The sequence below is a fragment of the Micropterus dolomieu genome, linkage group LG09 (assembly GCF_021292245.1).
Source record: "Micropterus dolomieu isolate WLL.071019.BEF.003 ecotype Adirondacks linkage group LG09, ASM2129224v1, whole genome shotgun sequence".
Classification (NCBI taxonomy): domain Eukaryota; kingdom Metazoa; phylum Chordata; class Actinopteri; order Centrarchiformes; family Centrarchidae; genus Micropterus; species Micropterus dolomieu.
The window spans coordinates 498,707-524,754 of NC_060158.1; the positions used below are offsets into that span (position 1 = coordinate 498,707).

Genomic DNA, 26,048 nt, shown 5'->3' on the forward strand with positions numbered 1-26,048 from the left:
CTTCTCTGCAGAGCGAATGATACGCTGCAGCCTGCCCTTGTCCCTGGCAGTGGCAGCAGCGTACCAGATGGTGATGGAGGAGGTGAGGATGGACTCAATGATGGCGGTGTAGAAGTGCACCATCATTGTCTTTGGCAGGCTGAACTTCTTCAGTTGCCGCAGGAAGTACATCTGGCTGCACCAGGTCAGCAGATGGTAGATCTCCCACCTGTAGGCGGACTCATCCCCACCTGAGATGAGCCCAATGAGGGTGGTGTCGTCCGCAAACTTCAGGAGCTTAACAGACTGGTGACTGGAGGTGCAGCTGTTGGTGTACAGAGAGAAGAACGCAGCCTTGAGGGGAACCGGTGCTGATGGTCCTGGAGTCAGAGACATGTTTTCCCAGCTTCACGTGCTGCTTCCTGTCCGTCAGGAAGTCTGTGATCCACCTGCAGGTGGAGTCAGGCACGTTCAGCTGGGAGAGCTCGTCCTGCAGCAGGGCCGGGATGATGGTGTTAAAAGCAGAGCTGAAATCCACAAACAGGATCCTGGCGTAGGTTCCTGAGGAGTCCAGGTGCTGGAGGATGAAGTGAAGGGCCATGTTTACTGCATCATCTACAGACCTGTTGGCTCTGTAGGCGAACTGCAGGGGGTCCAGGAGAGGGTCTGTGATGGATTTTAGGTGGGACAACACAAGGCGTTCAAAGAACTTCATAACCACAGAGGTCAGGGCGACGGGTTATGAAGTCCTTTGAACACCTTGTGTTGTCCCACCTAAAATCCATCACAGACAAACTCCTGGAAAAAGGGAAAAAGGGAGAAACACAGTACGTTTATACTGACTAGTTGTTCATATTTCGCCAGTGATATTGTTTTTCTTAAAATATTTATAACCCTTTCTCATTTGCTTCTTTCTAGCATCCCTTTTTTTGTGCCAGCTAAAGCGCTTAGTAATACTTTGCTCAGATGTATTAGGAGAGGAGACACTAACAAGAGACAAGCTTGAAGAAATACTGACTGGAGAACAAGAGGACAAAAAAAGACAATAGATAAATAAAATAAACTTAAATGTGTCCGAACCTTTTTGTCCAGCAGAGAGCAGCATTATCTCTGTTACAGTGAACAGGAGGGGAGAGATAGAGATGGAAAGGACAAACACACACAGTTTAGACAACTTTAAAATAGTACTGGATAGCTGGAACAAACTCAGCACTGCAACTGCACATAACAAGTCTTACTATATCTCAAGTTCATCGTTTGCAGACACCTGCAGTATTATATCGGTTTGTGCATCCAGATTTTATGTTTTAATGTGGGATCCTCCATTTCTGAGAAATGTGCCGTTAGTGTAATAACACTCTGTATATTGACTGTGCTGTTCTCAGTCCTACAGCCTGTGAGGTTAGTGATTAATGAAATCAATGAGACACAACAGCATTAGATCATTAAGCTGTTGAGTTTATGATAGCAAAGATACATCGGCAGTGACTTTTTGACTAAAATGCACGTGAAATGCTGCTGTCGGCTGGTGAGTGTAAGGGAGAAATGAAAGGGACCCAAATGCAGACAGGTGAGGCGGACAGGCTAATTTCAGAGATTTACTAAAAGATCAGGCTTACAGGCAGTTGTAGGTGCGCAGGCTGAAGGTAAGAAGGCAAACTCAGATGCGTGTACGATCTGAAAGCAAAGGCATGAGTTACCTGGCAATTTTGATGCTCTGGCAGGGAATGAACGAAACTGTGCCGGTATATGAACTGAGAGGCTGACGGGGAGGTGGACAGGGAAGGCCAGGTGACTGCAGAGCAAATGAGGCGCAGTGGGAACAGGTGTGAAGGTGGATGGGGTTTAAAAGTTGACAAACGTGCTGGTGAAGAGGTGGCTGGTGAGGCTGACGAGAGCCGAGAGACAGGCTGGATTGAGTTGGCATTGTCCTGTACTGGTTGGCTGCGGCGGTCGCAGTAGCTGGCAGAGGCACAGGAGTTTTAAGGCACAAGAAAAACAACGGGGATTACTAAGAGCTCAACAGGTGATCAAAAACAAGCTGCACAAAAGAACACTGGGGACAATATAGCCTGAGGTACTCTCCCACATGTGCTAAGGAATAATCTGGTGATAATGAACCAGGATTATGTGAGCAGGGGGTAACCAGTGTGTAGCTCCACCACGTGCCCAGAGAGAAGTCATGACCAAAACACACGCACACACACACTAACAAACAACTAGGGAAGGGGAACAAGATAGAAACATGGAATAGACCCTGAGTCAAAGCATTGGCTGTTACAGCAAGCCTGAGAGCATCTGGTGGATGGATGGAAAATGTCTATGAATGAGCCTTGGGAACATGAAATATGGCTGTAGAGGAGGTACAGAGAGACAAACTGTGAACACTGTGCAGTTTTCAAAACCTATTCATAAAAGGGCAGCTCCACACACATTCACACGCTTTGCTCAAGGTTATTTCCATTGAGGGTGCAATGAGGAAGGGTAGAGTTTAGTAAAGTAGAAACAAATAAACTCAAAGACCAGCTAATTCCCACCATGTGTCACATGGAAACCGGTCACTAATATGTGTCAACTGTATCAATACCACAGTTTCAGACCCTTTATTATTCAAGGGAGTTATTATGTTTTTGTTATATGTGTGTGTGGGGGGGGGGGATCAATTGGAGTCGTATATCTAGGTTGGTCAAACATTTAAACAAACTCAGTGGGAGATCATGTTGCTGACACTTGACATTTCTTTGACACCGTAACCTTTTCACTCCTGTGTGATCATCACACTGTTTCCTGCACTAACACTGAGCTTTGGTACTTTGTAATGCAGGATAGTTGCACAGGATTGTAGATAGGATAGTAGTTTGTGCAGGATTGTATTGCTGTTGACAATAAAACACAAGACCTGAGTTACATGTGAAGGGGAAAAAAGTGCAATAAAATCAACTCATATCCAGATGCGGAACATGATGTCAACCACTGAGAGTAAAACATTTTGTTAATGGATGACCGTCATCTCAGAAGCTCACTCCAGCCCTGAACTGTTATAAACTTGTACAGTTTACAATAGCTGCTCTTGACTGTTAGTTAATTGCTTTGGCAAGAAAACAAATCAATGAAGTGATTCAGACATGCTGGTGTTTTTATCGCGGGATCTTCGGAGCTCTGGGGTCACTGTGGCAAAGGTTAAGAGACTGCAGAGTTTGTTTTTGGTTGATAGTGCAGTCTGTTGGTTGGACAGATCAGGACCCAAATTTCCTCATTAAAAGACCCCATAATAGATAAGCACAGACATCCGTTCGAGGAGATTGGGTCCTAAAAAAAACATCAAATGATTTTCCAGTGAATCAAGCTGTGTAACCTTGTTCATAAGAACCCTCCATAAACCCCTGAAGGACCCCTGTTCCTTGGATGAACATGCGAATGCAAAAAAAATTTTCTGTGTAGTACATACAATTATAACAAAAACAGAACGTAAAAGCCCATAAAATAAAGACTCACTGAAGTTTAACAATACTTCCTGAGCTTCAAGGAATGCTAACAATTGAAATTGAAATAAACACAGTTCAATGAAAAGTTCTTATTCCTACAACAGAAAGAAGAAAAATTGGGTTGTGCAAAACTTGGAGGACAAAATTGCAACTTGACATTGATCACTGTTTCTTAGAATGATAACAGACAATGGGGTTGGATTGATCGACAACATTAACATGTATATAGTTTAACATGAGTGCCAGCTTAGTTCAGGATTGATTTTCAAATTCTTTCAATTACTTAGAAGGCACTACATGACTTAGCTCCTGTCTGCATTTTCGAGCTACCAAGCCCTTACACCACCGAGCGGTCCATTAGGTCATATTTGCAGCTGAATGTAGGCTATTATTTTGGATTTCAAAGTATCTGGCTTCACGTTTTCAAACTCACAGCTTGTAATTTTGACTTTAAAGTTTGCATTTATTAGACCCAAAGTATTTGGTCCTTAAATATAAAATAGAGTGAACATTGAAATATACAAAGGAGCCAGGTTTAGGATCATAGTCTGAGTCAAGGATAATTTTGGTATTTGTAAACCATGAACCCATATTTTCTCACATTTAAAATAACTAGTAGGTACAAAAACATTTTGTAACGGGAAGGATTTCAATGTTATTTATAAAGATAATCTCAAACACAGGGATCAGTTTGGCCAGGATAAACCTGGCATACATTTTCATATTAAGACCTACAATATTAACATACAGCAGTTCCATTGATGACAGAGAGTTTTTTTAAGATAAATGTTAATGTCAGCATGCTAACATGCTCACAATGACTAAGATTGCATGTGCAAAATGTCATATTAATGCATCCAATAGATGTGAAGATATTTCAGTCAGGAACAAAGCATATATTTATTATGTAATGAACATTAAATGACAGCCAACCTCATGTTAATAACTTAGTAACTAAGTTTCACACATTTCGTAACTAAGTCTTAGTTACACAGCCTGGATTTTCTTTGATTTTTTATGTCTTGTTGTTGTTGTTGTGTTGTTATCTTCAGTTTAACAAGCAATGTTGGCCGCTTGACTCATGACCAGGAACACTGTGTTCCTGGTCATGAGTCAAGCGGCCAACATTGCTGTTCCTGGTCATTGTGATTGATCAGTGATCGGCTCTGATCTAAAGAATGTTTCCTCCTGCAGACAGAACAGAATGTGGATTTATCAGAAGCATGTTTACTCTGTCTGCAACATGTTGTTGTTGTTGATGTCGACGCCGGCATATTTCTTTTTTGTTGTCATTCTCGGCCACGTTGTCCAAATGACTCAGCTGACAGGCTCAGACATCTTTAGTTGGACAGCAAGTGCTGTAGAAAGCCATTCATTTATTACGTAATGCTTCTGCATTATAACGCTGTATGTCCACACCATATCCACATCCATTTAAAAAAAAGAAAGAACAAATAGACCTGGAGTTGCATTTGTAGACAATGCTCTTTTTACTCATTTGAAAATGCCAGCTGGACATTGATCATACATATATGAGGTTTTTAAAAGCTAAGTATGCGCTCGTCTCTCTGCACACTATCGACTCATGGAAATCTCCGCTGCTTTTGCCTTTGTCCTGATTCTCCTCCGTCCACCAGAGCAGAAATGATCTTTGTGTTTCCTTTTGCTCTCCAGCTGCAGCCTCCTACAGTCTGCATGGCAACCAGGCTGAAGCTCTGGCACATACTGTATATGAGCAACAGCTATCATTGAGACTTCATGTCCACCTGATCAACTTTGTTTGCTTTTTCTTAAGTTGCTCAATGCAAGAATTTTATGGAGAAATCCACCCTCTTATCAGTAGGAATCACAAAATGTGGCCTGCAGCAACAGATGGAGCAAAAGGTTAAACACAGATATTATTGATATTCAGCCTTCCCGGGAACAGGGAGTACTATTGCAGTTATGAAAAGTAGAAACCACACATCCTCAAACACTTACTTAACAGGAGCTGAGGAAATAATTTTTACAAGTTAGATTGTGGAGTCAAACCAGCTTGTCCGTCAGGCCTCTAGGGGAATACACGAATACACATTAAATACATGTAATCTTTGTAATTAAATCTCCTTCTCAAACCCTCCACAATTATAATAGACCTGATTTTTATTCTTTATTATGTACCATTTTGTGCAGGTTGAATGTTTTACAAGATATCTTATAAATTCAGTTCTATCTTTTGTTTTGATGCTAAAGGTCTTGCACCTTAATCTGTATTTTAAATCTGTATGTGTATAAAATTTAAAAGATTTTTTGCTATAAAGCAATGAATTGGAAAGGCTCTTTTTGTAATTGCATGATATTTTTGTTCTTTTCTGCACAGTAAACCACTGCTAAACATTACATCCTACAAATGATTCTTTCTATAAGAAAAGTTTGTGCAGCATCTTCAGGTTAGACAGTGGAAAAAATAGCTATTATTTTTTAATTTTAAAAGTACATTTTTTGATGATGATGTACAATGTACTAAAAAATATTAAATTGTTTTTTGAAAAGTGAAAAAGAAATTATAGTGTATCGTTAATGTTACTTTACTGTTGCGAAGAGGGAAAATTCTACTTCTCTGCTCCTCCCTCCTGCTGAGGGTGAGTTTGTTTGTTCACAGGTTTAATATTTAGCTCACGCGCATACCTTTTTTTCTCGAACGGGATGACTACCTCGCTTTCAGATCTGTAAACACAGAGGGACTAAACTGACCAGCTGATTTAGAAAACTTTGGGAGCTGTCATCCTGCTTGTGCAGAAACCCATTTAAGGCCAGAGAGCTGTTACAGACTGGTCTGTCTGAGTCCATGCGTCCATCTGTATTTTTGTAAGTTTACATGAGCAGTTAAAGGTCTTCCTCCTCTGGATTCATCCTCAGAAGCTTTCTTCTCTGGACGATAGGATAAACGACTGAAGAGACATGGGACCTCGTACAGCCGGTAAGAACTGCTTCATTGTACGTCCTGAGCACTGGAATAGTCAGGTTCCCCAGAAACAAATAATATCATAGAGAAGTCAGGGGTCTGAGCCTTTGCGCCCTCAATAAATACTTAAATAATAGATGAAACTGCATTATGCTCCAAGACAATTTTTACCATATCATTGAACTGGGTTGTTTTTCATCTGTACCTGGTTTCACGATGTCTTGTTTTTAGCTGAGAACACTCTTTAGAGGTTACTGTGGTAGATTACTGTGGTAAATCATACGTTTAACACAATCACCAGCTCCAACCAGGGACACTGTAGTTATATGGTATATGCCTTAGACCCATAGCCCATGGGGACATCTCTTCTTTTGTTTGTTTTATCACTTTTGTGGGTTCAAATATAAACTAAATATAGTTAAATTCTGCAGTATGTCATGACAGCATGTGCGTGGACCGAACAAACCACTGCTCCGGCATATTTTTACAATGAGTGAGAAGTTAATAAAGAGTTTGCCCAGTTAGTCATTTTAACTGCCACATACTAGACACAAGTTTCAAGAAAGGATTTTGGTCACCATGGCTACATCCTGACTGGAAGTGTTATTGTTATTATGAGACAAAGGGCACAACATTGTTCATCAATCAGTAAACAAACAACTTTATCATTTTATTTCTAGCATTTTATTATCTGGGTGTATGAGGTTGTCTTCAATTAGTCACTGTGTCATCATATCGTAAAAGAACTGTAAATCTTTGCTACGTAAGCATATGAAACCACCACAGAGAGGTTAATGTTAAAGAAATTGAGTTTAGAAATACCAACTTTATGTTGTTTTTTTTCTGCTCACAATTATTGAAGTATCAAACACCCTGCAGACTTCAAACGTGGATGGTTGAGAAGTAGAATAGGCCCAAAGCCTGAAACTCTAATGGAGGTCCAGGTTTGCATGCTATCTATCTTTCTCTGACTTTAACTAAGGTTTTAACTGTTAACTTAAAAAGTAAAACACAACTTTTTTTGCATGTAGGTTATATGTAGCGGAGAAACACAGTAAATAGGAGTGGAGAGGAAACAGATGATGACATGCAAAAAAATCCACAATCAGATTTGAATTGGTGACAGTGAGATTACATTGGTACACATCAGACTGGCAGATCTGTTTAGTGTGAACATGTCCACAATATATGTTTCTTTTTTTCCTTTTTAGATATGTTCTATACACAATTTTGCTATCCTAGCTAATGTGTTACAATAACCGAGTACCAGATTCACTCCGAAGTGCTGCTTCTGTCCTGCATCTTTCCACAGATACCAGCTTTGAGAAATTGAAGGGTGGAGTTGTTCTTCATTTGACAACACCACAGTGTCCAGAATTTTAAAAAAGGGTGATGCAAAGCAAAAAACTAAAAAAGGCACCAACAACAACATAAATATACAAAGCAAAAATAACAAATTTCACACTGAGTCAGAGCAAAAACTGATCCACCAAGAAACCAACAAAACACAGTAAAAATGGAGCAAAGGGTCTTTAACAAGGGCATTGATCCGCCCCTCAAGCCAACACCGTGACCTGTTTGTCTTTCTTATCTCTGCAATTTAACGGAGCGTCAGCTGTTATCAAGGTATGTTTGAACAGAATCAGAATGGTTGGAAGCTGAACTGAGGAAGTTAAACACAAAACCGGTTCAGTTTTGATTCTGATTATTGTCACGGAGCTCTCCTGATCACTTCAGAAGGCAAAATGATTTCCTTTCTCGCAATCAGTGGGCCCTTCGAAGGAGGTGAAGGCGGTTGCAAGAGGAGGATGTGGAGGTCAGGGAGGAGCCCGGCTGAGGAGCAACAGTGAAGGCAGCAGATACAGCAGGAGAGATGTCGGCATAATCAGCAACTCATCCTGCTCCCGGGTGCTCTCCAACCCCAAATCAGGTAAAACAACAAACACCTGTACAGGTTGGAGGAGCTATTTAAGAAATCATCTTTCTGTTCACATTTTGATTAAACCAAAAAGCCTTTGAGTATTCAAAGTTAGGACAGTTGTTTAGGTATTTCTGGTACAGCTGACAGGTTTAAAAGTAACATACAAAGACATTGATGTTGATAAAGAGGAGAGCTGTCAATAATTTGAAATGTGTGCAATGGTGTTGCGATGCTACAACAAAGACTGACGGTGACTTTCTAATTTGTCTGTGGTTTTAAATCTTAACATAAATTTAGCATTTGTTACATATGGAGATTGAGTTTAAGGTTGGAAATGGTTAATATCTAAATTTGCAATGGAAACATATCATATGCGACACACAGGGGTTAAACTGTTGTTGGTAGCGGGTGGTAAAGTGAAATTATGTGTTTATTTTTACTTGTTTCATTTTCAGTCTTGAAGAGACCAGTGAGCACGGAGGAGCTGCAAAGGCCAGGAGGACCCTACATCAAGAAAACATTTACAGTATGTCAATAATTTAACCTCTTTTAAAAGCTTGTTTCTTTAAGCTGAGAACGGGTGAGAGACTGTAAGCGCTTCTCAAGAACAAAAAGAAGTATTGTCTCCATCTATTATTTAACAGCACAATGGTGGAAGAAGTATTCAGATACCACACTGTTAAAATACCACTACAAGTCAAAACCTTGCTTATGTTAAAATAATTATTGTCCGCAATATCAAAAGTACTCATAGCTCAGTAAAATGTTCCTGTCAGTGTTTCACTATTATAGCTGATGTTTCTGGATTAATATTGTTGTTGCATTTTTCTGCTGTAGATGTTTAAGGTTAAGTTCTAAAGCAAAGCATCATAGTCTAAATAAGGTCATCGTATTTGCGCCATCGCTGTCCTGTGAGAACCACGGATCTCTAAAAAGTGAACTTTTCATGAGCTCAGAAAAACAGCCCTGTTTTCAGCTTTGCGACGATGCATTTTTCAGCTGAAGGGGAGTGTATTTAGCTTGAAAAGGAGGAGGATTTTCTCACCCCATAAAAGAACACACCATCCATCAGTTTTTTAAATAACAATAATGCATTTTATTTATCTGTGCCTTTTTTTTTTTTTTTTTAGTCTAGTTTAAATAAAACCAGGTAATGTTTATCATAAACATTCAAAATCACCAAATTTGGAAATACCTGTTTTACACTGTACAGGAAGGGGATTGTAATTAAAATTTAAATTGTAATCTGAAAAGTAACAAAAGCTGTCAGACATGTGTAGTGGAGTAAAATACAATATTAACCTTATTAACAATTGCACCACTAAACAACAGCTTGTTCACATCTTTTTCTTTTCCAGACTTGTTCTGCATGCATTTCACAACTATTGCAAATGATTTTCCTGCTGGAGTCAGTAAGGAAGGTTTCTCATGGCTTGTTTTCTGCAGATGAACGTCTGTCTGACCTCTCCGTGTGTTTCCAGATTGTTGGCGATGCAGTGGGCTGGGGGTTTGTGGTGAGAGGAAACAGGCCGTGTCACATCCAGGCTGTGGAGCCCTGCGGCCCAGCTGATGCTGCTGGGATGAAGGTAGGCATCACGGGAAATGTAGTTAGCGGAGATGGTTGTTCCCTTGATGTATTTAAAAGGAGTGGAAATGCATAAGTTGGGGGTGTTTCCATTCATTTCAATAGAAGGTTTGGATGTGACATCTAGTGGCCAGTAGAGAAACTTCAGAATATCAGTGATTGATTTGTTGAGTTTTTCTGAATAATTTGGGAGTAGAAAGTGCAACATGACTCAGTGGACCTCATACATCGACTGTAAGTTCTAGATATTTCCTTTTAAAGCTCCTGTAAATCGAACTCAGTGCAATCATGGATGTCTACCAGTGAATTTGTCTTTGACTCCCTCATTCATTTTTCTTCTCACCTCTCTTCTTTACCTACAGGTTTGTCAGTTTGTGGTTTCTGTCAACGGGCTGAATGTTCTCAATCTGGACTACCGGACTGTCAGCCACCTGATCCTAACAGGACCCAGAACTGTGGTGATGGAGGTGATGGAGGAGACTGACCACTGAGGAATGAAAGAAACTGATGGAGGGACAGTACAGTAGAAGCTGAGAATGCCATGAACGGTGTTCTGGGTTTTATGAAACCGTTACTAACACATGTGTCCTGTCTGAGGTCTTCTTTAAAAAGGACTGCATGGACACATAATGAAACAGGACATAACCTTGGTAGGAATTACACATGTTTTTGTTGACGGAGGGCATTTGTTTTCAGATTGGTTGGCTGAAGATTTAAGTTTTAGATCAACACTTGTGTTGAAGAAAGCAGCCTTCTTAATGTAAACTGAGCTAAACACTGGACTAAATATCCAAACATGATGGCTAATGAGTCTGAAGCTGCCAAGTCACTGCATCAAAAAGCTTTCCACTTTCGTGCCCAATAACAAATCAGCATTATCTTTCACTGGATGATCCCAGCTGACATACATAAGTAAATTGTTGGTATAATATATGTATTGAATCAGATGTTCAAATTGTGATTAGTCTAAGATGTTTTTCCATGCTAATGGTCAGGAAATATTTCTTATATAAATATTCACAGAATTGCAAGGAGGAAATCCTGGAGAGGGCGTAGAGGCAGAGTGGTGTGGTTGGAGTTTAGCAGGCCAGAGAGGGAAATGCTTGTAGACCTCGTGGTGTATGACAGAGTGGCTTACTGGCAGGTTGAGCAGAGTATCCAGTAGGAGGTAGGTCTGAACACGGAGGCAGAGGCTAGTGAGCAGGCTGAGAACAGAGCAAACAGGCTGTAGTTTTAATTCTCAAGCAGGTACAATGTTGGATGTTGACACAAGGCCTACTTTTTATAACTCTACAATTCTGGTAGAGACTGGCTGCTAAGTCAGTGCTTATGAGGAGGAGCTGAATGGCAGGATATGGGTCAGGTGTGCAGATTGCAGGCAAGAGAGTGGAAGTGCCAAACCAGCAGGGTGTGAAGTAACGCTCACAGATTTTAATTGAAGGGAAACAGAGAGAGTGAGCACAAGGGAGAGAGTGACCCAAAAACCCACCCAGCAAACCTCATTCACTCAAAAGGAAAAAACAACAACACTCAAGTGTCACTACTGGCCTTAGGGCGGGGGAAAAGGTGGCATCATGTGATTTACAGATTTGACTTTAAGCCACTGTGCCAAACTTCCCACATGACACTCCATTGGTACTGGTGGCTTGATGCAGAAGTGTTCCTCTGATGTCCGAGTGATCGAGTGAATGGGAAAGAAAATGCTCTTACTCCCTTAGAGGTTTAAAGATGTGTGTGTTCGAGGGGGGTTTTGCCTAATTGACAGGAGTGTCAGCCTATCACAGCCAGCAATGGTGGTCGCTCTCTTGCTCATCTCACCTGAGCTCCACCCAGACAGCAAATCTGCCCAAACGTTTGGCTCGCAGATCAGCTGTCCCTCCACCTGCGGATAGATCACTGGTATTTTTTTCGCTTAGATTTTCCATTAATGAAGTATGAGTTTCTGTAGCACTAATTTCTAACTACTTCTTTTATTTATTCAAAACAAGCTTTATTCTAAACATGAAACTTGTTGATTTTTGTGAGAACAGATTTTTCTTTCCCTAAATAAAAATCTGCTCGGCATCAGATGTTTCCGACTGAAACCAGAAAACCCTCTCATGAACTGGATGACCTCCATATTCTAAAGGATCATGGACAAAGACTTTGTAAGAAAGTGCTTATTTGAGGGTGTTTAGAGACACACCTGCATTGTGTTGTCTTACAAACTGACCCTGGTAGTTATCATGCTGTTGACATTACAGTTAGTGTTTCCTACATTGGGACAAACCCATTACCTGCACGTATAAAAGTAGCGTTTACACACTCCTGCACACACATGCGCACGCCTCGAACCACGTACCCCCTCCGGCTGTGTTTACTTTTCCATCCACTTCCTGCGACGTCTGACTGCCAGAAAGGGAGTGAGGAGTGTGAAGATCGTGTGAGGTAGATCAACAACTTGAGAGGAAGCAGACTTTAACTGAAGTGCTTTGTTTTGTAGTCTGTCTTGTTCCTTTATCTTTTTATACCTTTGTACTGTATCTGTTTTTACTGTGTGTGTGTGTGTGTGTGTGTGTGTGTGTGTGTAGTCGACTCCAAATCTGACAAAAGGCGAAACATCTCTCAGCAGGCAGCAGTTTGCTCTCTGCAGGGTGATTCTGTAGACTCAGTGAGTCTCTTGGTTCCTCTTGCATATTTAATGGTGGTTTCCATAGAGGCAGTTAGTCTAATCATGGTTGGATACTGGGTGCTGAGGATTTTTATTAAAAAACTAAATATCCTTATTAAAATAGGTCTCACTTGTGCAATACACAATTACAAGCAGAAATTAAGCACATTAAAGGCTTATCAATATTTAGAATACCTTATTTTATACATACTATTCTCATGAATTATGCTTTTAATTGCTTGCTTTATGTCAAATCTTCTTTTTTTCATTTCTTTACCTGTAATTGCTTGAATTTGTTTGATTTTGATTGTAAAACTACTTCGTGTGACAAAGCCTTCATTGATTGATTAACTGACTAACATATTTTTTTGTCGATTCAGGAAATCCTCCAGGTGATTAATGTTATAAATTGAGCCAGCAGTCTTTTCTCTTGTCTCAGAAGAAGGTCTCAGGAAACTCATGATGTCTTACATATTGTTTATTAAACGAGATTCAATGCCGGGATCAAACGTGTGAACACATGCAATGCCAACACCAAATCTGACGAAACCATCTTTTGGTCACTAATTTATCTTTCTGTCTTTCCCCCTAGTGTCTATAGGTTTTTCTTTAACTGGCCTAAACCAGAACAGCCAATCTGCCTGATGTTTACATTATGATTCATTACCTACGTCCAGGTGAAGTCTAATAGTATCACTGATTTGCATTGTAATCTGTTGAGCCAGTAAATTCTTGTAAACATAAAAGATCCCCATAGAACAGCTAGCCTGATGCCTGAGCCACAGTCTCTCCCTTATCAGTCCAGCTGTCGTCACCCTGACAATAAGTGAGACAGGGGCAAAGAACTAGAGCTGGGAGGTCAGTGAACAGACACTTGTGTGGTCTGCTAATGACCCCGAGCGTTAGCGATACCTCACATGTCACTTGAACTTGAGCCCACCAAGAAATCTCCCAGACAATAAACAGTTATCACTCAGTTTGTGACAAACACACAAATTGTCTGTCAAAAGGTCATTTGTGATGTTCAAAATCATAAACTTCTGGAGGCAGAAGATGTAGCTGCTTCTCATTCAAGTTTTGAAATATTGACCGCAGTTTGAAGGCAGTTTTCAGGTTTACCAGGTGGTGGCAGCACGTGTGTGTTTTACAATAAGACTGGCGCCGTCCAGCATTTTCACATCTCTGCTGTAATCATTCTAAGTGCAAGATGAAAGTGGTACTTCTCCCCCATCTTATTCTATCTCTGTTTGTTTTTTTTGCATCTGTCTAGACAGTCTAGAGAGTTTAATAAAATTTAAAGGCCATATGTGTACAAATAATATTAGATTATAGCATTTCTTAAATTATTCTAATGAATTAAGTTTTAGTTTTCAGAAAAATGAGGCAATCCTGGTGAAACTAGGTGCATCTATGTGTTGCACTTCATTTTCACTGTTCCTGGGCCAGATCCCACTTGCAAGGGCTTTCAACCTACATTAACTGAGTTTTAGCCAATTGGGTGCGGCAGAAGCAAGCTGTAAACACAACGTTGACATCCTATAACCGTTTAAGTTCTTGGATGCAGTTAACTAAAACAGTATAACTGCAGACAATGAGCTGAAACATACTGAAAACGCTCCATATTGCTGAGAGGAACTGAGTCTGATAATAAATATCTGTAGGTTCATCACCACGAGCAACACAGTTCGTACCCATGTGATTCATTTGATTCATTGTTATAAAAATATTTATTACACCAGCCTTTATTGTTAATTTACAGAGTGATGTGCCACAGTGACACACAACACCAGCAGAAGGTAAAAGGTAGAAAGAAAGGCTGCAAGAGTTGATATCAATGGATGTTTGTTTTGTGAAATGAGGACATAAAAATATTAATTGATATGATTTTTTTATTGTTAAATCTTTGGGTAGGTGCTGTACTGCTGAAACTGGCTTTCTCCTGCAACTTTCCATCTATGAAATACTTCCAGAGAAGGAACTGACATTACTTACATTCTTTCTTGTCAACACAGGGAATCCTCCCTGTGATTGACGGTTTAAACCAAGTTCATAAAAAAGGTCAAAGTTCACAGAGACACCGGGTCATTATGAAGGTTTAAGAACATAAATTGCGGGAGCCGAAGGATGAGGGGTTATAGTGCAGTGTGTAGTGTTTCACAATCAGGCTGTAATACTTCTCTTCAGTTTAGCTTCATGAGCTGATCAACAGTAGTCGCTGGGGGAGGTTTTACTCCTCACTAATCCCAGCTCACACTTTCTCCAGTGCTTCTGTCATGAGCACATCCTCTGCTCTCCTCGCTGTGATAATAACTAGGACAGGACGGCGTTCCTGAAAATTCCAGGGGATATTAGAGAATTCCAGGCGAGTGGCTTTTGGCTCTGTTCTTGTTGAGACGCATTCAACAAAAACAGAGAAGTAGACCAACTGTGGAAAAGCTCACCATTAGCCTGTGCAACAATGTAATGAGGATTTTCTTGCTATGTTGCAGATCTCCTGTCCCCAATGTATACATGCAGGCTTTTATGGAAACCAAACAGAGGAATATGTGGCATGAATTTCATTAAGGCAGTGCAAAAGACACCATTACACACAGCTATGGAAATCACTAGAAGCTAGAGTATTAATAACCATAACATCTAACAATAGAAGCCATAAGAAACCATCACACACCATGAGACACTATTATACACAGCAGTAGAAGCCTTCATAGACTACAGTGTTATGTATGACATGCCGTCATAAACCTTTAGAAACACCACAGAAACCAGTGCAAGCCATCGCACACTGTGAAGGAAACCATAAGATAAAGCTGCCATTAGCTATCTTTCACTGACTACACTGGACACCACTGCAACAAATGATGGAAATGATTAGAAACCATGACAAAACATAAAAATCAAGAAACCAGTTTATGTTATAAGGGGAAAAAAACAATAACAAACAGCTTGTATATTCAGCTTTAAATGGAAACCACTATAAGGTGTTGCAGACCTGTATAACAAATGCAGCTCATGATGAAATTAGATAAATCCAGAAACTTACTACAAACCATTATGTGATGGACCTAATGAGCTGTAATAATTTCTAATGTTTTTTTAATCTTATGGAAACTATCAGGATTCTTCTTGTGGTTTCTAGGAAGGTCAAAGCTTTGATCTATTATTGATTTAACTTATTAAATTCACTGTTATAATGAAGAGAAAATGCAAATGAACGGACGGGGGAAGGTTAAAAGAGGGTTTTTAAGCCTTGACACAGCTGAGACATGGATCATCATGCAAATCAGTTGCAACTAAAGACTGTGATGATTCTTACACAGAATATCTTTGACTTGTGGCTCTTTTTTTCTGTGGTCATGGTGGGTAATGATGTGATGTGTCAGTCAGAAAGGTGAACTATGTTGCCATTTTGGTTAGGAATTAATCAAACATTTTATTTCAAGACACCACCCTGTTTAAACTAAGTTCAAAAAGTGAATAAAATAAAAAGAAAGCAAGCCGCCTGCAGAAAATGTATCCCAGAAAAAAAATTAACATTCAAGACATTGCTGACAAGACGTTCAATCTTCTAGCCACTTGAATCATGACAGTGGTGTTGACAACGTGAGATAACAGAGATGAAATGGTGCAGTTGCATAACTGTGTTTCAAGAATGATTTTGGTCGTTCTAACATCAACGCCAACATCGTCTTGCTGTGCTTTGATTGTGGTGGACGGCTTGATAAATGAAATGTAAACAAGTGGTTGCTGCAGTGAGTGTGTTGAATCCCAAAAAAACCAGTAGGAAACAAACTTGATGTGGAAAAACAGGAGCCCACAAAAATACTCTTGAATTGAGATGAATTAAGCAAGACTGTGGTCGCACTGGACAGCCTCCAGTTAGGAATCTGACTAAATATGAAGCATGCAGTTAACCTTTGACCCGCCCAAACTCTCTGCTTCTTTGATCACATACAACATCGAGTCTGATGTTTAGATGTAAGTAATATTTCCTTTTAGACATGGCTGTCATTCAATATGCCCTAAGGGGTAAAGCCAAAAGACACAATGTTAAAAAGAACAGCACCAAATAGCCAAATAATATCAAAGTTAGTTTGGGAACAAAAACATCACTGATGGTGAAAAACTGTTGTTATGAAACCAAAATCATTTGCGGTATGTCTGTATTTTTGCCTGAATAAATAACAAACTGACAGCTTTGTGTCGTACTTTTTAAGAGTTTTGACAGAGATGGGTGAACAGTTTATCCTTATATTCGGTCTATGTGCTAAACTATTTGCCAAGCGTATCAGGAAACTCTCTCTTTACCGGACACACAGAGATTAAACGGATATTTATCATCTCATCTGACTCTGAGTAAGACAGAAAATAGCTACATTTTTAAAATTGTTTTGATAATTCTGTGCTGCAAAACCATGGAAGATTCAACTCATCGATGTGCACCGAGACATAACAAAACATAAGATCACTAAGAATCATGTTTCAGATCAACAGATTGTTGAAACATTACCCAAGGAGTCGCAAACGGAGACAGACTGTTAACATGTTGAATTGGATACAGTATCTTGTTCACTTTTTGTTTTAAGAAAAACATGTTTTATATATGAGATATAGTTCCTGACACATAGTTCCTCCTATATAGAAGGTAGGTAAATGGAAAATCGGCAGAGTTCTTGACTCTTGTTGCCAGAGTTTGTGAAGCTAAGGAGACCACTAATCACTTATTGTACTGTCTCCTACTGGTAAAACCAAGAAACACCTACTGTACCTATGCGTAAATATCTACCTAAACTCCTTCAAGCAGAGGCTGCACACTGTGTTGACAGCAAACATAAAACCTACAAAATGCAGTAAAGATGAAAGAGAGAATAAGACATTTATGGTCACCTTAACATTTGGAAGGATCTGTCTGACTTTATGAAGTGTTGTGAATTTAACTGAATTCAGTGGAGCGGTATCTCCTTTTGGCAGGATGCCCCATCCTACCTTCAGTACTAAAGAAATAAGAAATAAACACTCTTTTAGATGTCTTATATAACCCAATACATGTCAGCTTTTTAAAAAATGGTTCATGTCAGAACACTTAAAGGCTACAAAGCTAGGTGAAAATGTATTTTAGGATTTAGGATAAAGTTTGAGATATTCAGTTCTTAGAATGAGAGAAAGATGGGTCACCATCCTTGCATTTTATTCAGGTTTTTCATACTGCTCCATGCAGCTATCTCACGCCATCATTATTTTCTATTCAATCACAATCAAGGCATTTGTTTTGAGTGTAAACCTACCTGAGATAATCTGCTGGTGAAAAGGGTCATATTTTCAACAGAAACAGAAGCTGAGTTCATTTGAATCTTCCAATTTAGTCAGTTAATTTGTAGTCTTCCAGTCACATAATAAAGCCTCAGCTCTCTGGTTTATTAACGCGGGAGAAGACACTTTGTTTACATTCACAAACAAAGGGTTTGATTGCAAAACACTATGTCCACTATCAGTATGACTATGAATCAGTATTTCCAAATGCGCTGTTAATTTTCCTTTTCAATTTTCCTAAATGCAAACTTGTTTAGCCATTTTTAGAGTAGAGAATTCGAGGTGAGTCATAAGTTCAGCAACTGCCCATAATATGTGATTTGCTTTCATGCCAGAAACAGCAAGGTTTTCATTTGTTTAGTGTCCAGGCTCTTTTATTGGTGATTTTGTTGTTGTTTTAACAGTGCTTTTAAAATCGTCCTTTTCACCATGGAAAACCTTGTAAATCTGATTTAAAAACCTTTATAAAAACAGTGATACGTTTTACTGCTTTTTGTCATAGTATTTTCACCAGAGCTCATTTTAGTAAAAATTAGGTTCAGAACGTTCTTTATTCATCGTTTTTCTGACACTGAATCTGCATAGTTTCATGCTACTGTATTTATTTTAATGTCAATTAAATTAACCACCTTTTAGTTTTGTCAATCTGAGTTTAACTAGCATGCACTGAAAACAAAATATACAATCACATGAACTTGAAGAAAACTCATGATGACAAACTGTTTATTCAAGCTGCAGATTTGTCTGAACTCAAAGTCTGAAGAGAACAGATAGAATTTAACTGTTAAATATTCATGATTATGATAATGCAAGAGACTTCAGAGACCTCCAAGTCTGTTTGTCAAAGGCTACATGGTCAGCAAACAAACCCATAATAACTGAGTTACACAGAAACGGAGTGTCTCAACCTTCAGCAGACAGAAGCCCATTATTCATTCAAGGTCATGTGCTATCTCAAAGATAAGGACACCTGCACATCCAGAGCTGCAGCTCTGTGTGGACATTACTATGTTGCTACAGGACACATACATTTATATATTTTTGCTTGAAAATGAACAGGCTTATTCTGGTTTTATTCGGGACACATTTGCATGTTGAAATGAACAGATCAAAACACTAACTTTACTGTTTTTACTGACTTTTAGTTTTTACACCATGGCCACCTGCCCAGAACAGAGAGAGGACATATCAAAAGGAGCCCCTGAGGAGCTATACAATAGGCTACAGCATAAAGCCAGGGGTCAGAAAAATACACTCCACACCCGCTTAGGCTGCCTAAAACACATTTTTCTGCTGCCTCGCCTCGCATTAATCTAGGTAAAAGGAATGAATAGCTGCAGGGGTGGATGGTGACTGAAGCAGGAAACACCCATCAGTCCGCTGCAAGTCTCAACTGAGAAGCGACCTACAGAAACTGCTCAGTTAAGCTCGCCAGAGACAGCCACAGAGAGACAGGAAGTAAGGGAATATTGCCTTCAAATTAAGAGAAAAAAAAAAACATTTATGCCAATAAAGCCCCTTTAAATTAAAGTAAATCGATAAACGCGAAGTGTTATAAGGCAGGAAGGATGTGATTGGTTGGGGGAAACTGAAGTGGGAGGGGCTAAACGCGTAATTCGAAGTGGGCGTGTCTAAAATAAACTGTCAGTTTGGAGTTAAACAGCAGTTAAACGTCGGAAAATAGGGATTTTGGCTGTGAGCAGCTTTTTTCTTTTAAAACCTTAAAGATGTGACGATGTTTGGAGGTCAGAAGGCGTTTTATTTATTTTTTTTTACATACTTAGATGGCTAAAAGGCTAGCAACATAAAAGCTAGCCAGCTAACTGTCAGACGGTTCGTTTAAGCTAGCAGCAAAACGTTAGCTAGCTTGGCTAACCTAACGTTAGCCCTAACTTTCCCCCAGCAAGCAAAATATTTTCTTTCCCAACCAAGAAAAGAAGAAACGTTTCTTGTAACGTTATATTTATATGTTGGATTAGTTGATTTTCATATTTGTAAAGTTGCCTAATGACTGAAGAGAATGTACGTTATTAATTTAGCGGCTTAACTTGAACCTTACAGGCGGAATGTGACCAATAATCGTTATAACTTATAAATCTTAATATGGAAAATGGCTCCAGCATTGGGTAAATTGAAGTTTTATAGTTTATTCCATATATCAAACGGGTTTAGTAATAATAAAATATTAATTTTATTAAGTATAATACAAGTCTGAAAGATACATTTTTGCTGACAGTCTGCTAACGTTTTAAAAACCGTTAAAAACTAAGCGAGCTAACTAGAAGTTACAAACATTAGCCCACCTGACGTTACCCTCAACTTCCCTCCCAGCAAGCAAGAAACGTTTCTTTCCCAGGCAAGAAAACAATAAACGTTTGTTGTACGTTTAAGATAACATGTTGGATTAGTTGATAGTCATGTTTGTGAAGTTGCCAAATGACAGAAGAGACTATATAACAGAATTAACGTCAGTAGCTTAACGTTAAACCTTACAGCTGGAGTATCACCAATAATCTTATATTTCTTAATATGGGAAGAAGGCGCTGCATTGGTAAAAGTCGTGTTTTGTAGTTTTAACACATTTCAAATGGGTATAATAGTAATGGTAATAATGATAACACTAGTTCTAAAAACGGCTGACAATCTGTGTGACAGCAAAAGCAAAAAATTGTGGTTGAAATAGCGAAGACAAGAACATTTGGGGTTTGACCATCACTGCACTCTTCTAAAATGTAGTAGTCCGCAGGGATTTTATTTTGAAACTTTTGACCGGTAGTGTCTTATATCATTCTGTGTAACTTGTCTCCAGGTCGACTGGCAGCGGGGAGTTTGTGAGAGTGGATCAGAGTCGCTTTGGGGAGTAGTAGTGAGCGCCTCATACAGCTGTCTGGAGGAGAGCTGCGGAGCCTGGAAACATATGATCTGAGAAGGTACAGCTGCTCTTTATTAACACACTGCACACATCTGCAAAACGAGCTTTCAGGTCCGCGGACCTTTAGATCTCCACCTCATCCAGCTGCACGCGTAGATGTGCTGCTGATGGCGCACCGTGCAGATCTCACCTGTGCCCATTTCAATTAAGGAAAACTTCAGCTGCTTTTATTTACGTTCAAATTAAAGTGGTTATATATTTTCTCTCAGCATCGGGTGGCTGTGCGTTATTGGAGTGTGCACCAATCGATGCTGTACACTACCTTCAGAGTGAGAGTGAATGATTCGGTAGATGCAAAGAAATAACCCTGAAGCATATTAAGTGATACCATAATGAAAGTTAGAAGCATGCAACAGCTTAACAACGGGGCTCTAAACTATATAGGAACTGACACTCTACAGGTTTATTGTAAGAATTGGAAATAAAATAGCCAGGTGTTTTAATGTCACCATAAACTCACTATGCCAGGCTGTAAGTCCCTGAGGGAATATTTAATGGATATTGTAGTGATTTTTTACTGAGGAAGGGCTGCTCTCAACAGACCTATAATCCTAACTCTGTTTTTATTACCATAAGCATAGCTTGCCTCAACATTGACATTGAGAAAATGCCAAGTCGAAATAGTCAGTAATATCAATAAATTATTGAAAATTGCCTGAAAATAAAAGTTGACTGTAGCAGTATTTAGAAACAAAAGAGGGGTGTTATCCAAATGCTTACGGATACAGAGTCTGATGCAGGTGTTGCTAATGATAATGCAATTCCCTCCAGTTAATAAAAACACATCTTCAGTTTTTATCAATGTCGTATGTATTGTTTCTTTGACTAGTATTAACAGAGCATTTACATCCGACAGCTGTGCTACTCCCTACTACATCAGCCTTCTGCAGGGAGTAATGCACATTATTTATTATTGTTGGATGCAGCCTGTGTATGTGACCATGATAATACTGCTTTTACTCATTTACTGATGTTCTTACAGTCAGTACTTATGCTTACATGCTTTATTATGATCCACACATACTTTGTTAACATCCAGGTATGACAATAAATGAAGTGTCATTATAATAACATACTTTATACATACAAAGGAGGGTGGCTCAAATAAGTAACAAAACATTATTTTTTGTAGTTTAATCCAAGAAGGTTAATTTCAAAGCGTAAACCAATCTGAAATCAGTTTGAAAGAGATTTAATGTGAGGGCCTGGGTATTCAAAAACTCTGTGATGTAAGTTAACTTGTCAGTCTATACAGCAGCTTGGGTTGGCTTTCCCTCTAGAGATAAATGTCTATTCATCTCTCCATTCACCAATATTTGAAACGTTTTTACAAATCCATCCCTGCGTACTTAATGAAAGCACCTGCTTATTTTATATATTTACAGCAATGTAAGAAATATAACAAATGTAAGGTTTGTCTGTAACTGCATGACCTTGAACAGTCGACTCAAACATAAGGGCCTTAATATTGCAACGTAATTTAGGATGACATTATAAAGTGCCATATGGAGAATGTAAGTCCTTTTTTACACTGTTGAAATCCCTTCATCTCACTCCTCCTCCTGCCCTTCTCTCCCTCTACCTCTTCAATCCCCTTGCTACTCTAACCTCTCTCTGTCCTCCTCTCTCCTCCATGCTCCCATCACACATTCCCTTTTTGTCACCCTCTTCTGCTCATCTCCTCCCTTCACCTCCGTCCTCTCTGGCTTTCCTTGTCTCATCTTTCCTGTCCCATTCCTTTTCCTTTTTTACTCCTTCCTCACCTCTCTTTTCCTGCTCCCTCTGTCTATTCTGTGTTTCCTCCCTTTCCTCCTCCCTCTACATCAGGTGTGTTGTGTCCTCCTGTCTGCTGCTACCAGGATGCAGTTCTCAGTCAACCTGAGCCTCTGCCTGCTTGGCTTCGTACTCGTCTGTCTTTTCCCTCAGCCAGCGCGGGGCCAAGGTAAGTACCTCCACTAGCCTGCTTTCCACTCAAGGGCCAACGGGGCCAACAAGGCCAATACGGGATGTTACCACACATGTACACGTGACCAAATACAGGCTTTTAATAAAAGGGCGAACAAGGCTAATCATGGTGTTTCCTATTGGTACCCCACAGGGCAAGCAAAGATTTCAAACCCAGTGCTATGCTGTTAGGACTTTCCTTTCCACATTGGCACCATGTGGAGCTATAAACTGGGCTAGCTGATGATGTCCCTAAACTAAGATAACTGGGGTTTCTACATTGGTGCCAAATGGAAATACTAGAAATTCCCATAGGGCCAAACGTTTCCTCTCTGTAACCTATATTTTTAGGGGTTGTTTCCATGAGGACTGTTATTTTCAAAACATTTTGGCATCCTGGAGGCCAAACAAGGTGTTCTAGCATAGAACCAAACAGGGCTTCCAAGGTCTTCCCATATCAGGACCAGACAAGCCCATGAACAGACTATTTTCCTAATTTACTTGAAAAATGAATTTCACAATGGTGCCAGACAGGGCTAGAAATCATTCACGGCTTATCTGCTTTCAGCATTATGATAAAGATTGTAAGCTCATTGCTGGTTTGGTAAACCTCAGTGTGGCCCTGTTGTGGAAATGCAGGTATCATCGTTTTCACTCACTGTTTTAATCAGCAGGCTAAATTCTGAATTCCACTATGTTGTAAATTTGATGTGCAGCTTTGCGCCAAATTAATTTACTTTTCTTTTAAAGTATTTTCTTTTAATTTAATTTATCCTTTTAATGAGCTTTTTCCCACATGTGTCTGTCTCAAAGGGAAAAGCAATGATGCCAAAAAAAACAACATAAGAAAACATGTTTTACCATCTGCTAGACAAACTGGTTGACTGTGGCACATTCTTTTAACTCTGTAATTAAAGCGCACATGTGGTCAACTTATTTATTTAGGAGGAGTGTTCAAGAGGCAGTCTAATAACAGATTTCTGTGTAACTCAGGTTACAGATTTTAAATCACTTATCCCCAATCTGAATTTTGAAATTTAATTTGCTTAAATAATCAACTGCTCTTTTGCTCCTATACATCTGTTAACTTTACAGCATTTGTAAAGTTGCATTTGTTTTACTGGTAACGCCTCACAGTCTGTAAGACAAGAGCTCTTCATGTCATTATGTTTGCTCCTCTCTTACTCTATTAAACTCATTTAACTTATTCATCAATTAACACATAACCTCAGTCATTACCTCATTAGCAAAGAGAGATGATCCTTCTTAATACCATTATCATCATTAACTGTTTTATGCACTCCTTTTAAACCAAGTACACCTCTCTAGGAATACAAATGATGGACTGATATTCATTATGTGTCTTAAATTAGCAGTGCTGACCTTATAGTTTTCACCTTATACAGAAAACCTGAACATGCATCTAAGATATAGTTTTGTGTCTGTTTTCAAAAAAGAAAAAAGAGGAACACACCAAAAGATTGATGAGCACAGTTATGTACTTATGCTGCACACAAACACATTTAGCCTCTGCCAACTTTCAAAGGTTTTTTTTGGCAGTGCTGAACGTGAAACAGGGCTAAACCTGCTCAGTACTGCGGTGGAGAACCAAAGCCTGCTGTTATGGTGCCACAACCAAAAGTCAGTAGATGGGCTGTGTGCCATACCATAATGGCAGAGTAGGGGTTTGAAAGGTCAGCATACAAGCTAATTAGCTAACCTGGACAACTATACCATACTATACACTCCTTTCAGTCAGTGAGGACTTACCCTTTTGTCAGCTGCTTAGTGATATTGGTGTTCTGAATTTTGATTTTTGGTCTACTATATAGTTCACTGTATCTACATGCTCTTATCCCATTATGTAATATTTTAAATAGAGTTAAAGCTTAACACAGAGGGAATGCTTGTCAGTATGACTATATAATTTAAGTTTCATAGCTTCAGTGTGTTTTGGCCCATACTGGGTAATACAACTTTAACTCTGACGTTTTTCCAACTCGGTTTTTAAAATCAATATCTTTCTATACTTCTGTAAAATTTGGGTTTGTGGATACCATTAAAATTAGGCCCTGCTTTGTTTTTCTCAGTGTGGTTGTTAAGGTTGCCATTTAAACACAGCTCGCTGAAAAAGCTCAGTGCTCGTGTGACTTTCATGGTATATACGGACGCTAGTTTTGGCCAGAGTGCGAGGAACCTGAATTCAATCACAGCATTCCTCAGTGAAGAGGCCTAGTGTGCTAGCCACGGCTACATCGGTGACCCAGCAGGAAATGAGGAGTTACGATCAGCTTGGAGAGCTTCCACTGAGAAACTCCACTTTGCTCTTTGTTAGTTTCAGATGAGTCAGGCACAGTGAGAAGTCCTTCAGCAAAATGGCAAATAAAATGAAAAGCTGACAGATAGACAAATAGACTTCCAGCTGATCGATGAGCACTACCTTTGAGATGTAAAGAAACTTTCTTCTTTATTTTGGCGTTTAACCTTTCTCTTTACAAAGTTACCTTGTGGAATAAGATATGACTTTCATTAAGTAATTACTTTGTTATGTCCTAAATTACTCCCTAACCCAACTCTAGGCATGAAATCCCTATTTAAAAGGTGAAAGGTGAAGAAATAACTTGGGGGGGTTAGCTCAGGCTTTGTTGAGGCTTCTTATTTTTTTTTTGCCTGCAGAAATAAAAGAAGAAGTGCAGGTTTGTGAACCTGGAGGGGATGTGGAATCAAATGTCAGTCATTTAGTGGTACTTTTTCTAGGTGACAAATACTGACATTGCAGTTAATATAATCAGAAGCTGCGGGGATAGAAGTGTAAATTAATAGTCCATGAAATAGAAAAATAATTGGGTCCCTAAAGCACACAAAACTTTGACATGAAAATGACAACCATGTTAGAATCCTGTTTACATCCTCCCTTACCAGAAACTCTTAAAGCTTTAGCTCTAGTTTCCTCTGGAAGGACAGTGCCCTGTATCAGTGTGCAGTGTAGTAACATGTTGGTCTGAAATTTAATATGATAATGATTCACTGATGTTTTAATGCTCTGTGTAGCAGCTTTAAGAGAGTTTGCTAATGACAGCACGGGTATTAAAGTCTTCTATAAAAGACATGTTTGCAAACTAAAAGCTTCCTACTCACAGAGAAGAGTTTTACCGTTCCATATGCTCAGCTCAGCACTGTCCATTCACCAAATAATGTCCCCTGGATTCTCCTGCTCCAATTATTTAAAATGCACTCAAAACTTTGCCCGTCTGATTTGCTGCACAACTCCTGGTGGGTGTGACGGACATCTCTCCAA

The 26,048-nt window shown here is 39.4% G+C and overlaps 2 protein-coding genes across 9 annotated transcripts in view; both read left to right on the forward strand.

The window, feature by feature from the left end:
- Window positions 1-6,224: 6,224 nt before the first annotated feature.
- LOC123975998 (DEP domain-containing mTOR-interacting protein-like) lies at window positions 6,225-13,068 on the forward strand. The gene is made up of 5 exons (XM_046057772.1): window positions 6,225-6,423; window positions 8,177-8,338; window positions 8,785-8,855; window positions 9,811-9,915; window positions 10,277-13,068. The coding sequence occupies exons 1-5, from the start codon at window positions 6,405-6,407 to the stop codon at window positions 10,403-10,405; spliced, it is 486 nt and encodes a 161-aa protein (XP_045913728.1). The 5' UTR covers window positions 6,225-6,404; the 3' UTR covers window positions 10,406-13,068.
- Window positions 13,069-19,483: 6,415 nt separating this feature from the next.
- LOC123976249 (collagen alpha-1(XIV) chain-like) overlaps window positions 19,484-26,048 on the forward strand; it is a 270,666-nt gene continuing 264,101 nt past the window's right edge. For 7 of the 8 annotated variants that reach the window (XM_046058228.1, XM_046058229.1, XM_046058231.1 and 4 more), the window contains exons 1-3: window positions 19,484-19,619; window positions 20,684-20,804; window positions 22,634-22,748. In XM_046058228.1, coding sequence (XP_045914184.1) covers window positions 22,667-22,748 — 82 coding nt within the window. In that variant the 5' untranslated portion in view covers window positions 19,484-19,619; window positions 20,684-20,804; window positions 22,634-22,666. The remainder of the gene's footprint in view (window positions 19,620-20,683; window positions 20,805-22,633; window positions 22,749-26,048) is intronic. The other variant, XM_046058230.1, reaches the window with a different exon arrangement.

Bases quoted from the DNA above. Each gene is read 5' to 3' on its own strand.
- LOC123975998 (XM_046057772.1), top strand. The intron at 8,339-8,784 runs GTAAAACAACAA...TTTCATTTTCAG, and splicing joins GCTCTCCAACCCCAAATCAG to TCTTGAAGAGACCAGTGAGC. The intron at 8,856-9,810 runs GTATGTCAATAA...GTGTGTTTCCAG, and splicing joins ACATCAAGAAAACATTTACA to ATTGTTGGCGATGCAGTGGG.